General features: G+C 37.3%; 1 protein-coding gene across 1 annotated transcript in view; it reads left to right on the plus strand.

Annotated features, from left to right (window-relative positions):
* Positions 1 to 7,176, plus strand: part of Homer1 (homer scaffolding protein 1) — a 97,466-nt gene extending 90,290 nt beyond the window's left edge. The window contains exon 9 of the mRNA XM_013015946.1: positions 4,978 to 7,176. Coding sequence (XP_012871400.1) covers positions 4,978 to 5,166 — 189 coding nt within the window. The 3' untranslated portion in view covers positions 5,167 to 7,176. The remainder of the gene's footprint in view (positions 1 to 4,977) is intronic.
* Positions 7,177 to 13,863: the final 6,687 nt, after the last annotated feature.

The raw sequence follows: 13,863 nt of genomic DNA on the forward strand, positions 1-13,863 counted from the left end.
AGGAGGAGGCAACAATCCTTGATAAGAAATGTACTCTCATTACCTTGCTCATGTGATTGTAACCCCTCTGTACAGTGTTTTCACAATTTTAAAAAACATTAAAAAAAAAGAAAATTGCAGGATTAGAGGCATGGCTCAGGTTGTAGAAAGAAAATTGAAGGGAGGGATTGGGTTGAGGGAGAAGGGAGAGAATAATGAAATGGGTGCCATCAATTAAGCTGCATTGTATTTATAAGCTGGTTTGTTGAACAGTGATTTCTTTGTACAAATACTTAAAGATAATAACATAATTTAAGAAATTAAAATAATATTAAAAATGAAATTCATTAAAAACACAGTTCCTGCAAATAATAAAAGTTGGCTTATTATATTTATTCTTAATTCCAGTGGATGATTGGACATGATACCTAATATTAGTCTTTTCCACAAATGAATTATATTCATATTTTCAAAGTAATATTTTGTGTAAATGTTTCACTCTTCAGTTCTTTTCAGAGAAAACAAGATATATTATGAAACCTCTTTTTTTTGGGGGGGGGAGTCAGGTCGTGGGGCCTGAACTCTGGGCCTGAGCACTGTCCCTTGGCTCTTCAGCTCAAGGCTAGCTCTCTACCACTTGAGCCACAGCGCCACTTCTGGCTTTTTTCTTTTTGCTTATGTGGTGCTGAGGAATCAAACCCAGGACCTCAGGCATGCAAAGCAAGCGCTCTACCACTGAGCCAGCTTCCCAGCCCATATTATGAAACCTCTTAATAATACCTTCTCAGCTGCTGGACTTGCACATTTTGCTCAACATACTTCCTTGATTCTCAGTTTCTGAGATGTCAGTGCATTGTTGCTGTCAGAGAGTAATTCAGTGATGGTGGTCAGGAAGCATACTGTATTAAAACAAGAGCTATCTTTATCTGGGCACTGATGGATCACTCCTGTAACCCTAGTGACTCAGGAGGCTGAGAAAAGAGGATTGCAGTTCAAAGCCAGCCCAGGCAGAAAGTCTATAAGACTCTTACCTCCAATTAAACACTAGAAAATGGAAGGAGAAGCTCTGACTCAAGTAGCCTTGAGCAAAAAAAGCTCAAGGACAGTGCCCAGGCCCTGAGCTCAAGGCCCAAAACCAAACAAAACAAAAGGAAAAAAACCTCTTTATTTATTTACTACTTTATCCTCAATACCTAATAATAGAAGATATTTAGTCACCAGTTGTTTAATAGTTGTTCTTCAGAATGTACATTGTGTGCATCTTCTACCCATTTTTCTGGTCAAAAATTAGTTTTTATACTTGTCTTTATGTTTATGTTCTATTATATAGGATGGTACAGATGAGTAAGGTATTAATAAAGATAAGTTTTGGCTTTATATAGATTAAATGATGTAGGATTAGAACTTAGTGAAAAACTGATTTGGAGTTATTGGTGATGGTCATAATATAAATTGTTGGTGGTGGTGGTGGTCATGGGGTTTGAACTCTGGCTTGGTCACTGTCCCTGAGCTCTTCATCTCAAGGCTATCGCTCTACCACTTGCCACTGTGCCGCTTCCAGGGAGTTTTTTTTTTTTTTTTTTGAGTGGTTAATTGGAGGTAAAAGTCTCACAGGGACTTTCCTGCCCAGGCTGGCTTTGAACCGCAATCCTCAGATCTCAGCCTCCTGAGTAGCTAGGATTACAGGTGTCAGTCACCATCACCTGGTATAGTATAAATTTTTAAAGCTTTAGTGTTTTAATCTCTATAGCTAACTAATACAGAATTGACCTGCCCAGCTGAATTTTAGACACTTAGTTTTTGCCCTTTAAAGTACTTAAAATGGAGTTAAAAGTTGTACCTGAAATATTCTTTGAGTCAGAATCATGCTTGTGGTATATGTCTTACATCAGTAAAGGAAAAGACGGTATTAATAAACGCACATATTAAGTAGAAGACTAAATGTGGGAGAGAGCAAAAATCATAGAGGAGAAGTTTGACATTGCTGGCCCTTGCTTTAATTATGTCTGGTTGTCCCTTGTTCACTAGGTTATCTATTCTTCCCTAAGAACATATTCTCAAGGTGGGCACTGGTGGCTCATACCTATTATCCTAGCTGCTCAGGAAGCTGAGATCTAAGGATTGTGGTTTAAAACCAGTCTGGTTAAGAAAGTCTGTGAGACTGGTGATCATCTACCAATAAGCCAGAAGTAAATCTATGGCTCAAATAGTAGAGCACTAGCATTGTGCAAAAAAACTTAGGGATAGCAACCAGGCCCAAAGTGCCAAGCCCCAGGACCATACACACAAAAAACACAAAAAAGAAAATATTCTTTCTGCCTAAACGTAGACTAGAATCATAAGAATTATATTAGATCCATGCTGGGAAGGTGGCTCAGTGGTAGAGCGCTCCCCTTGCATGCCTGAGGCCCTAAGTTCGATTCCTCAGCACCACATAAGCAAAAAGAAAAAAGCCAGAAGTGGCACTATGGCTCAAGTGGTAGAGAGCTAGCCTTGAGCTGAAGAGCTGAGGACAGCACCCAGGCCCAGAGTTCAGGCCCCACGACCGGACCCAAAAAAAAAAAAAAGAATTAGATCCATTTTGTTATCTAGCAAGTAAAACTCCTTTAAACAGAGAAATGGCTTAGAGTTGGCGATCCATTCTAGAGGTATAAGAAAATTTAGTAACTGAAAGTACTTTGTTTTGGTTGGTTCCATTGAAAATGTTGGCTGTTTCATTGATTGGCAAAGAGAACAAGGGACCTTTCATTTTATGGAAGGCTTTAGAGGGCAAACTGGGTGGTGGCTGGTGATGTGGGTGTTTGCTTATGAATGACATTCAGTCTATTTTTAAAGTTGGAAACATTCTATCTCTTAAGCTTATTGTATAAACCAGCATAAAAGCATGCTGTGCAATCATGAGTGGAATTTTCACATGTGATTATAATAACCATTTCTTCATAGTTTATACCCTCTGTGGATTTGACCTCTGAATTTATACTTTATTAACTTCAGATTGTGTTCTTTTTTTCTTATCTGCACCTTGCAGACTTTCAAAGAATGAAAAATAGAAACATATAGCTAATATATGTCAACAGTAAATACTTTGAGATGAAATTATATCCTTAAACTCTTCATTTATAAATCATTATGTTTTATTCCTTTCTTAAATATTGCCAGACTCTTACAACTCATCTGTGGCATACTTACTTGACTTGTACATAATTATCTGTCAAACGTGATTAAAGCCAATCTTAGTGGCTCATTCCCAGTAATTCCAGCTACTTGGAAAACCAAAAAAGGCCACGGTCATGGTCTAAGGTCTACATGTGCTACAAACATGAAGCCTTATCTAAAAAGTAACTAAAACATAAGACGGGTTTTGGCTTGCATGGAGAATATATGACCAGCAAGTGTGTGACCCTGATTTCAAACTCTCGTGCCACAAAAATGTGGTTATTGGCTGGGCGCAGGTGGCTCACGCCTGTAATCCTAGCTACTCAGGAAGCTGAGATCTGAGGATCGTGATTCAAAGCCAGCCCAGGCAGGAAAATCCATGAAACTCTTAATTCTAATAAACCACCAGAAAACTGGAAGTGGTGCAGTAGCTCAAGTCATAGAGTGCTAGCCTTGAACTGAAGAGCTGAGGGACAGCACTCAGGCCCAGAGTTCAAGCCCCACAACCCACAAAAAAAAAATTTTTTTAACGTGGTTATTGTCAGAATTCTAAATCTACTACTGTTTTCTTAAATGTATGTGAGTCTATTTTCTAATTATTTTTCTCAATTTAATTTTTGAATGTAGTGTGAAAAAAATAAATTTAGGGACAAAGTGCTCATAATCCTAACAGCAGAACTATTTCCTATTTTCTCTTTGTGCACTGATTGCCAGTGCTTGTCCTCATAGTAACAAGTGTTTGCCCAGTTGTAGTGAGCTGCTTCCTAAGCTGTTCTTTTCACTTAATGTTTAACAGATTGTCTCTGAAAAATACAATTAAGATTTTTTTCCACTGTCCTTTAAAAACTTGATGAAGGTCATTTAGAAATTTACATTTAGATGATATATTTGAAGTATCTTATTTTCTGTGGCTAACTCATATTGTATAACTAACACCAAATGTTTTCCATTGTCTCATTCATATTTGAATATGATTTGTGTCATACTGTCTCATATATGTGTCTTCTAATTCATAACTTTCAGTTCATTGCTTATCTGAATCTTATTTAAAGCATAATAGTTGATTTTTGCAATATTTTATTTGAATTTTAATTGAAATTAAAGCATATTAGCTTTCCTGGCTTTTTTTTTATATTTTTCATGTTTAGAAACACTGTTAAGTGCTACAATAACTTCTAATAATTTTCAGGTATGTCAGTTTATTCTGTATGAAAATTGTAAAACAATTTTTGTTATAAACTCTTGTTTCCCTTCTGTCATGTTTTTCTCTTCTCAGTTTTCAGACTAGTGGAATTGACAGCTTTATATTTCTAATATGTACAGTTAGTATGTATCTTCACTATATTTTTTAGCAGGTGAACTATATTCTTATAGTTCATTCCTTTGATATTTGAGACAATGCAGAACAATTAATGTATTCAACCCTTCAGCACTATTTTTGAGAGTTACTTTCTACTCTAGCTCTCCAGAGTTACCTGCTTTCACTTGGGATTGTTTATAGTTACATGTTTCCTACAATAGCTAGGCAACAATAAAAATTATATGCAAATATTCTTCAAAGTAGGTATTTAAGCCTATCTCGTATGTGAAGCACCTAGAGTGCTGCCTGGCACAAAGTAAGAAGTCAACACTGACAGTTTGTTGGGGGGATAGATGGATTCATAAACCATATGACTTTCTGAGATGACCTAATCTGAAATTTCTTTCAGTCATGTTAAACTGAGCTCCAGAAGCTTATCCTGATCATCAGACTTACTACATGATCCTGGTAATAGCAGAAAGTTATATTGTTCTGTAAATAATTAATTGACATTTATGTATATTATACTTTTGTTTCTAAAGGAAGTAGAAATTCGGAACAAAGACCTGGAGGGACAACTCTCTGACTTAGAGCAACGTCTGGAGAAGAGTCAAAATGAACAAGAAGCTTTTCGCAATAATCTGAAGACACTCTTAGAGATTCTGGATGGAAAAATATTTGAACTAACAGAATTACGAGATAACCTGGCCAAGCTACTAGAATGCAGCTAAGGAAAGTTAAATTTCAGTGCCAATTGATTAAAAGATACACTGTCTCTCTTCATAGGACTGTATGGGCTCTGCATCAAGATTGCACAAAATTTTTTGATTATCACTCCTCCAGGAGGAGAATCTTTTGAAAATTGGAATTGTATATTTCAGTGTAAATTTTAGAATTCAGCTTATAGGTAGTTGGGGAAAAAAAGGATGAAAAACTTGAACTACAAATTACCTCCATGTATATTATTGGCCATAGTTAACTAGAACGATATAAATAGACACTTAATGCAATCTTTTTTTTCTGATATTAGCCAATGGGAGAATTAACAATGTCTGGGTCACATCCTCTTTTTTGTGTTCAACACAGTGAAGATTATCGGCTTTTAAAATTAATTTATTTATGATATCTAGAGCTGTGTTTTGTGCAAAAACTGAGTAATGAAAGCCCTGTCTTTTGTTGTAATCTAAATAATTTCTCAGGATATTTTTGCACTGCTGAGAAGCAGTGCCATTACCAATTAATTCTTGCCAGGAGTGAGAGAACGCTGCATCTTTAATTTAAAAACAAAAACACTATAACTGGGTGTATAGACTTCTTCCCTTTTTTGTACTGGAAGATTTTTCACTCTGGTGACTACTCTGGTACATTCTGGTGTTCTCTAATCTTGTCTGTTGTGTAGTTTACTTTTCCATATTGATTCCATGTATTTATGAGAGGATATTGTCTCCCATTTTATTACATATTTTAAAGCCAACTAACAAAGGCAGCTGAGTCCCTCAGAAATTTTTCTTTTTAAATTTCTAATAAATTTGACAACACAGAACTGAAATACAGCAGCCCGTCACTGACGGTCTGGTCTAGCAATGTTAAGTATCTTTACAGAAAAATATGCAGTTACATTTATTTATATATTTTGCAAGAAACCTTTTCTGAATGATCAATACATTTCAATTTATGAATATTAATGGTTGTTGGGGAACTGTTTATTATAGATAATTTTAAGGTGTATAGCAATTTTCAAGGGGATCCATTTACATCAGAGGACTATATCTAAATTGTGATCGTGGCATATGAGATGGAGTTAAGTACTCTATCTGGTCTTTACATCAACCACATCTTTATTCAAACTTCACAAGGCAATATTCTGAACTGTTAACTAGGCATTTCAAAACAGGAATTACATTCAACAGGCTCTTCTCAGTGAGCAGGTTTTAATGTTGTTTTGATGTAATTTTAAAAGACTTTTAGCAAATATGCATTTCTTTATATATTTCTTTTATGAAGCTATTTTAAAAGTAAGCCAAGTGCTATCTGGTCTGCTTATGGAGTAGGAATTGCATCAGAGTACATATATTCTTGCTGTACAATGCCTGTGATGTTGAGGAAGGTTCTTTTTTAGTGTATGCCTGAATATCTGACTCATGGAGCTGATGAATGCACTGATTTTGTTTGTACCCCAAATGATTGAATTGTTAAGTACAAAATTAATTAATCAATTTGTAACCATTTTTCACTCATAAACAGCTATTTAACACTAGATAATTTTGTTTTATATTTATGTGTATGTACATAAATACATACATCTTAATTTATATTAGAGTGGAAAATAAACGGTTTGTTTCTAAAGTTAGTTTCTACAAGTGAGTTTGCAAGTGTCTCTGACACTCCTCATGTATTATATGTGCTGTAACATCATGTAAGTTGCCTCCATCTACTTTAGGATATTTTCCTAACCTATTTATTAGAGGGAGAATAGTTTAGGTTCATATGCTCAGAGCTAAGATGCTTCTCTGATAAATCAGGTAATAAAATGTAACTGATGGATAGAATTTTGAAGTGGATATGGTTTTATCCATGAATTTCTGAACAAAACAGAATGACAAGTTTTAATTTAAATAAGGGGCTAAAAGTAGGGATCAGGGAATTAAGTTATGAAAGGTTAAACAATCTAAAAAATATATAGGCTGTTGAAATGGTAAGTGAATTATTTTAATGATGTAATAAAATATTTTTAAATTTTGGCATAGTGATCATTTAATGGGAAAATAACTCACCAAAATGTCTCCACAGGAATTGTATTGATAATGTGAGAAGTGTAATTCAATATATACATATACCCATATGTATATACAGAAAATTATTTTTAATATTTTCCTACTGATATGAAACTTAAAATTGGAAATTTTGTGAGTGTCTTCCTTGTCCAATAGAGCATAATTGTTGATTTTTTCTTTTCTTTTTTTTTAGTGATTTAACAATTTCTTGAGGGCTGCACCTTTAAATTCCCAGATTGTCAATAGACATGTACAGCTAATGGGATAAGGTGGACACAAGTGCACATATAAATAAAATCTTATTAAGGCTGTTTTAAACACTCATTTATTACAATTAGGAGAGTATCTAGAAATCATAAGTCATATTTAGGTTGTGTACTGTAATTTTTTTCATTTCTGTATTATATAAATAACATTTGCATATTAAAATTTGATTTTTCCCAGAGACTAGTATTCTATAATGTATCTATATTTGAGATCAAACTGTGGTAATATATTTGTCAGAACATAATATTGGGGACTATAGCCTGAACACGTGGACTTAGAGTGACACACAGGAGGAAAGCAGTGACCAATCCCATTGTGTATAAGTTCCTTGATAACTGAGTTCTTGTACAAAATTGAAAACTGGAAAAAAGACAAAAATATACTTTTTATTTTGAAATATAATTTGTTGTTCTCTGGAGAATGTACTTCATCTTTTTTTTTCTTCTTCAGTCTTTTACCTATATTTTAAAGCATTTAAGTGATGACGGCATTTACTTAAATCTCACAGGTGCTACTGGATTTTACATTAGTGTGTCATGCTGTGAAATCCTGACTTTCACATAAAAGGTTTTATAAGTATTTCCCTGCCTGGAAAATTAGTTTTTATACTTCTCCTACTGCCCTAATCCATTCTTCCCTCCCTTGCCTCACTTCCCTCCGCCCACCCCTGCAACAAGAAAGAGTTCACCGAGTTGCTCCTTGTCCCTATTGAAGACCTCCTGCACCATTATAGATTTTATGTTTGGCTGCCATGGAACTGTTGGGAAATACTTTAATCCTTGTACTTTTTTAGGTGAAACTAAAAAGGACACTCAAAATTAAGCCAACACAATCATCTTTGAAAACTCATTTCTTTGCCCTGTTGAAATTAAACATATTCTTTACCATGTGTGCCTCCGTCGTCCATGTTTTCCTTTAACTCTGGAGCATGCACTCCAGCTGCTTTCTTCTGTGATCCTTTCTGCTGTGCCGGCATTGGAGAAAGACCAAGGGAAAGCTTGTGGGGTTAACATTGTAGTTTCACCCCTTTATTTGGTTGGTATGAAATGATTTATCATTCTGAAATTTAATGTTTAGAAACATGAAGAAGTTTTCATTCAGCTTTTGTCTTTTGCATGTGTAGCATTGTTCCCTCTTCATTCATGAGGTAAATTAGTTTATATGAAATCTTTTCTGTATATAATGCTGGGGCGGGGGTGGAGGGGAGGGGGAGAGTCAAACCCAGGTCCTTGAATATCATGAGCAAGTACACTGCCAATGAGCTGCACCCCTATAAAATCTTAAAGAAGAAAACTTGCAGGTAAGAAATAGCTGAGACTGATGCATTTTAAAATAATTCTCAATGCTTTAACTGCAGCAGGAATAAGTTATTTGTTGAGAAGATAATTCTTTCTAGTAATCATTAGGAAAGGATAATTTTGGAATGAAAGTAGATGTGTATTTCATTTTACTCTACAAGTCTCACTTTTTGCTGAGGCTGGCCTAGAACCAAGATCATAATGATCTCCACTTACCAAGTAGCTGGGATCACAGGTAGTCATCACCACATCCATCATAGGACACTTAACTAAATATATTTTACATTCACTTTTAAACTTCTATAATGCTTATAATGCTTATAAATTATATTTTCTTTGTCCATGCTTTATTTATAGAGCATATTTTAGCTCAATTTGAAGCAAAATCAATTTCTTTTTTTTTTCTTTTTTTTTTGCTGGTCGTGGACCTGAACTCTGGGCCTGGGTGCTGTCCCTCAGCTCTTCAGCTCAAGGCGAACACTGTACCGATTGAGCCACAGTGCCACTTCTGGCTTTTTCTGTTTATGTGGTGCTGAGGAATCAAATCCAGGGCCTCATGCATGCAAGGCAAGCGTTCTACCACTGAGCCACCTTCCCAGCCCATAAAATCAATTTCTAATAAGTAACTTTTCATATGCAGAATTTCAGGCTATTGACTTTAAGTGACAAACTTAAATGAAAAGTCTTCAGACATTTAGAAGATAAGAGTAGGCCAGCACAGATAAAACATGGGATAAGATGTGAGAAACGGGATAGAGGAGGAGGCAAGACAGTTCAGGATCTTTCTAAGGTTATATGGAAGATTTGGATTTCATTCTTAAAGGTAATGGAAAGATAGTAAGGGGTCTTTGTTATTTTGTTGATGCAAAGGAATAGTATCAAATTTAAGTTTTCAAGACGAGGCAGTTTTATAAATCACAGTAACCCTCCTAAGAGACTGCTATAACAGCATGTGAGGGGGAGGGGGTGGAAAAACCCAGTGATGGAGTCAGCAAGTAGTTTGCTCTTCTTGATTCATTTATATGGCAGGCCAGAGAAGAGTATAGGATGGCACTTGACCTCTTGAATTGGACAACCATTAGTGAACTCAAGGTGGAGACAAGCTTGGTTTGGTGGAGGTGAGGAGGCAGAGAGAAGATGAACAAGTTTCTGTGCAGATTTGTTTTTTCCTCTGCTGAGCTAGGGTAAAGAAGTTTGTTTCATTTTGAGTTTAGCAAGCCTGTAGGATATCTGAGTGCAGCTTTGAGTTTAGGTATAGCTTAGGAGAAAAATCCACAGACATTTGAAGATGTACATTTGGGAATTTTGTGTGATTAGGGCATAAGAAATGTAGAGAGTTCAGGATGAGTACATGAACTTGGGCTTCATCATGGAAGCTGAGAATGGAATTCCAGAAAGACAAAACAGCTCCTCAACTCCTATCTTGGAATAATGGTCATCATACTATTCCGTTGATATCTTTCACTGATAGTTGATTTGGGGAGGGAGTGGGGTCAGTCCTGGGGCTTGAACTCAAGGCCTGGGCACTGTCCCTGAGCTCTTTTGCTCAAGGATAGGGCTCCACCACTTGAGCCACAGCGCCACTTCCAGTTTTCTGGTGGTTAATTGGAGATACAAGTCTCATAGACTTTTCTGCCCAGGCTGGCTTCAACGCACAATCCTCAGTTCTCAGTCTCCTGAAGAGCTAGGATTACTGATACTTTTAAGATACATCTTAGCTGTAAGGGAAATAAAAACCCACAAACGAATACACTGAGTTTAATGTTTTAAAACATTGAAATTGAGCAGATATCATGAGGTACCAGGTTAGCAGATTTGTGGGGGTTTTTTTCCCACAGGTTGAAAGAAAAGGCCATCTCTGGGTAGTAAGCCCTTTTTTTGTATCGCAGACTAGGTGAGCTGAGAAAGAATTCCTCGGGGCTTTCTCAGTGAATGTAGCTAAACAAAAAAGACATCTCTGGAAGGTGACATCTGTTCTCTCTAGACAATGTGTCATGTTTCTTTATGAAAATAGTTCTATTTTCCCTACTGATTTGGGGTGAGATGTTTTATCACTTGTTACCATGTTAGATCTGATGTCTTTATCACTAGGTCCAGGTAAGTTTGCATTTACAATAAAGTTCCTGCCTTTTTTCAGTAATTCATAAAGAGATAACTGTACATATTCTCTCCAATAGCAATTATCTCAAATGGTAACAACCACAAAATTGTTTTGGGTTTAGTTTTACACTGCTGTATGGTGTTTTATTTATTTCTACTTTGTTACATTTAAAATTAGTTTGAATTCCTTGAATAGACACAAATTACCCTACTTGGATAATCAAGCATGTTAAACATTCCAGTTTTTTGTTGCTTATTTTATTTTATTTTGCAGTCATGGGGTTTGAACTCTGGGCGTGGGTGTTGTCCCTCAGTTCTTCAGCTCAAGGCAACCAAGCACTCTACTACTTGAGCCAGCGCCACTTCTGGGTTTCTGGTGGTTTAAAATTGGACATAAAAGTCTCACACACACACAAAAAAAAGTCTCACAGACGGGGCTGTGAAGGTATCTCAGTGGTAGAGTGCTTGCCTTGCGTGCATGAGGCCCTGCGTTCAATTCCTCAGCATCACATGAGCAGAAAAAGCCAGAAGCGGTGCCATGGCTAAAGTGGTAGATCACTAGCCTTGAGCTGAAGAGCTGAGGGACAGTGCCCAGGCCCAGAGTACAGGCCCCTCCGACCAAAAAGAAAAAAAGTCTCACAGACTTTCCTGCCTGGGCTGGCTTTGAACCATGATTCTCAGATCTCAGCCTCCTGAGTAGCTGGGATTACAGGCATGAGACACTGGCACCCAGCATCAACATTACAATTTTATGGGTTATCCCAAATAACCTATATCCCAAAATAACCCATAAAACTTGAGAGTCATTTCTGAATTGTCAAATAAACAGTAACTTTTAAACCAATGCTATTCATATTTTTCTACTTAGTGATCTTGATCTCCTTAGTAGAGCCTTTATTTTAGATTATATTCTTTGTTTTTCTTTAATTTTATTGTAAAAGTGATGTATAGAGGGATTACAGTTACATACATAAAGTAGTGAGTACATTTTTGGGGGAACATTGTTACCCCCTTCCTCATTTTTCTCCTACCCTCCCCCCACCCAGAGTATATTCCGCATATTAAATTCTTAGTGCTCCTTTAGAGTATCAACATGGAACTCCATTGTCCTATGGTGATTGGTCAGCAACACGTTTCTCACAAGTGAATTTTTTGTGTTTGGTTTTTTTTTAATGACATCTCTGTGTCAAAAAGTCTCCAACGTATCATTCCAGTTTTCATTATTTTCTCAACAGATTTCATACTATTTGAAAGTGAAATGGCCATGGGAAAGGAGAATCAGAACCCACCTTGAACACATACCTTGTGCTGGGTGCCTTACATGTTATGTCGTTTGATCCCTACCACTGCACTGGGCAGGTGAGTATTGGCTATCCTTCACAGGAAGCACCCAGAGCCTCCAGGGAATCAGAACTTACCCTGTACCACTGAACTAGTAAGGGACTGACTACAGTTTTGGGGGTTTTTTTGGATCCGGTTGTGGGGCCTGAACTCTGGACCTAGGCACTGTCCCTCAGCGCTCTACCACTTGAGCCACAGCACCACTTCGGCTTTTTTCTTTTTTACCTATGTGGTGCTGAGGAATCGAACCCAGGGCCGCATGCATGCAAAGCAAGCGCTCTACCACTGAGCCACCTTCCCAAGCCCGGGACTGACTACAGTTGAACTCAGATGGCTTTCCTAAGAGGTCTATGCTTTTCTTTGTCATAAAAGGGATACTGAAAGAAATGGAGTTGATTGCTGCTCTCTTTTGGGGCGGGGGAAGGAGGGCTGGGGGTGTCATGGGGCCTCAACTCTGGGTCTGGGCACTGTCCCTCAGCTCTTCAGCTCAAGGCAGTGCTCTACTACTTGAGCCACAACCTCACTTCCTGTTTTCTGGTGATTAATTGGAGTTAAGATTCTCACGGACTTTTGGGCTGGCTTTGATCCTCAATCCTCAGATCTCAGCCTCCTGAGTAGCTAAGATTACAGGTGTGAGCCACCTCTCTTTTGAGGCTGTTGCTGGAGACTGAAGGGATCTCTAGGAAGATTCTAGTCTCCTTTCTGTTGCCTCATTGTAACTTAACTCCCAAGAGTGTGCTGAAATCCTGGGAGTGAGAAGGTACGCCTGAGTGTCTTAAGTATGCATGCCTCATACGCCTCCCACCAAGTGCCTTGTTCTTGGTGCTCCTAGGCCTGCACATGGAGGGAAATAGGTTCCATACAGTTGACACAATGATTCAGCTGCGCTTCCATTTATGACAGAATACAGTAATGCATAGAGACCCCTAAAAGCCTTGCGGACAGGCTTTTGGAAAACCAGTCCCTGGAATTCTAAAAATTCCAGCTAAAAATTCTGGCAGTAATACTGAGGACAGTTAGTACTCCCATCTCTCTCCCTGAGCTTCTGAAAAGAGCCCCAGGGCTGTGAAGTCAAAATCAGATAACAAAGGGATCAGCCTAATAAAAGAGGACTTTGTCTTTCCCCATATACCTTCTCTAGCAATTTAGATTTCAACATGAAGATTTCAGGTCCACCTTTGTTGAACATTCCGTAGGGTACATACTAGGAGCTGACAGTGTCTCTGGAGGCAGCAGGAAAACATTCTTACTGCATGGAGCAGCAGGAGACCACAAAGTACCTTTGAGATGCAGCTTCCTCTCCAGGCTTCCAAGGAGCACTGGATGATGAACTTTTGTTTTCCTTGGAAAACCTCCTTTTCCCTAGAGAAGACTGACAAATGTGACAATTTAATAAAGATAAGAATTCTCAGCAAGCATTTATTTCTTTCTGTTTATTGTTCAAAGAATTTTTTAATTTCATTTCAATTTTTTTCACTTCCTGAAGAAAAAAACAGACCAAGAAACATTTGACCAATATATTCTTTTTTTAATTTAATTTTATTTTATTAGTGAACATACTGTACAGAGGGGTTACAATTACATGGGCAGGATAATGCATACATTTCTTACCAAGCATTGCAGCCTCCTCCTTTGTTTACCCTTCACA

Source organism: Dipodomys ordii, unplaced genomic scaffold, assembly GCF_000151885.1.
Source record: "Dipodomys ordii isolate 6190 unplaced genomic scaffold, Dord_2.0 Scaffold28, whole genome shotgun sequence".
NCBI lineage: Eukaryota > Metazoa > Chordata > Mammalia > Rodentia > Heteromyidae > Dipodomys > Dipodomys ordii.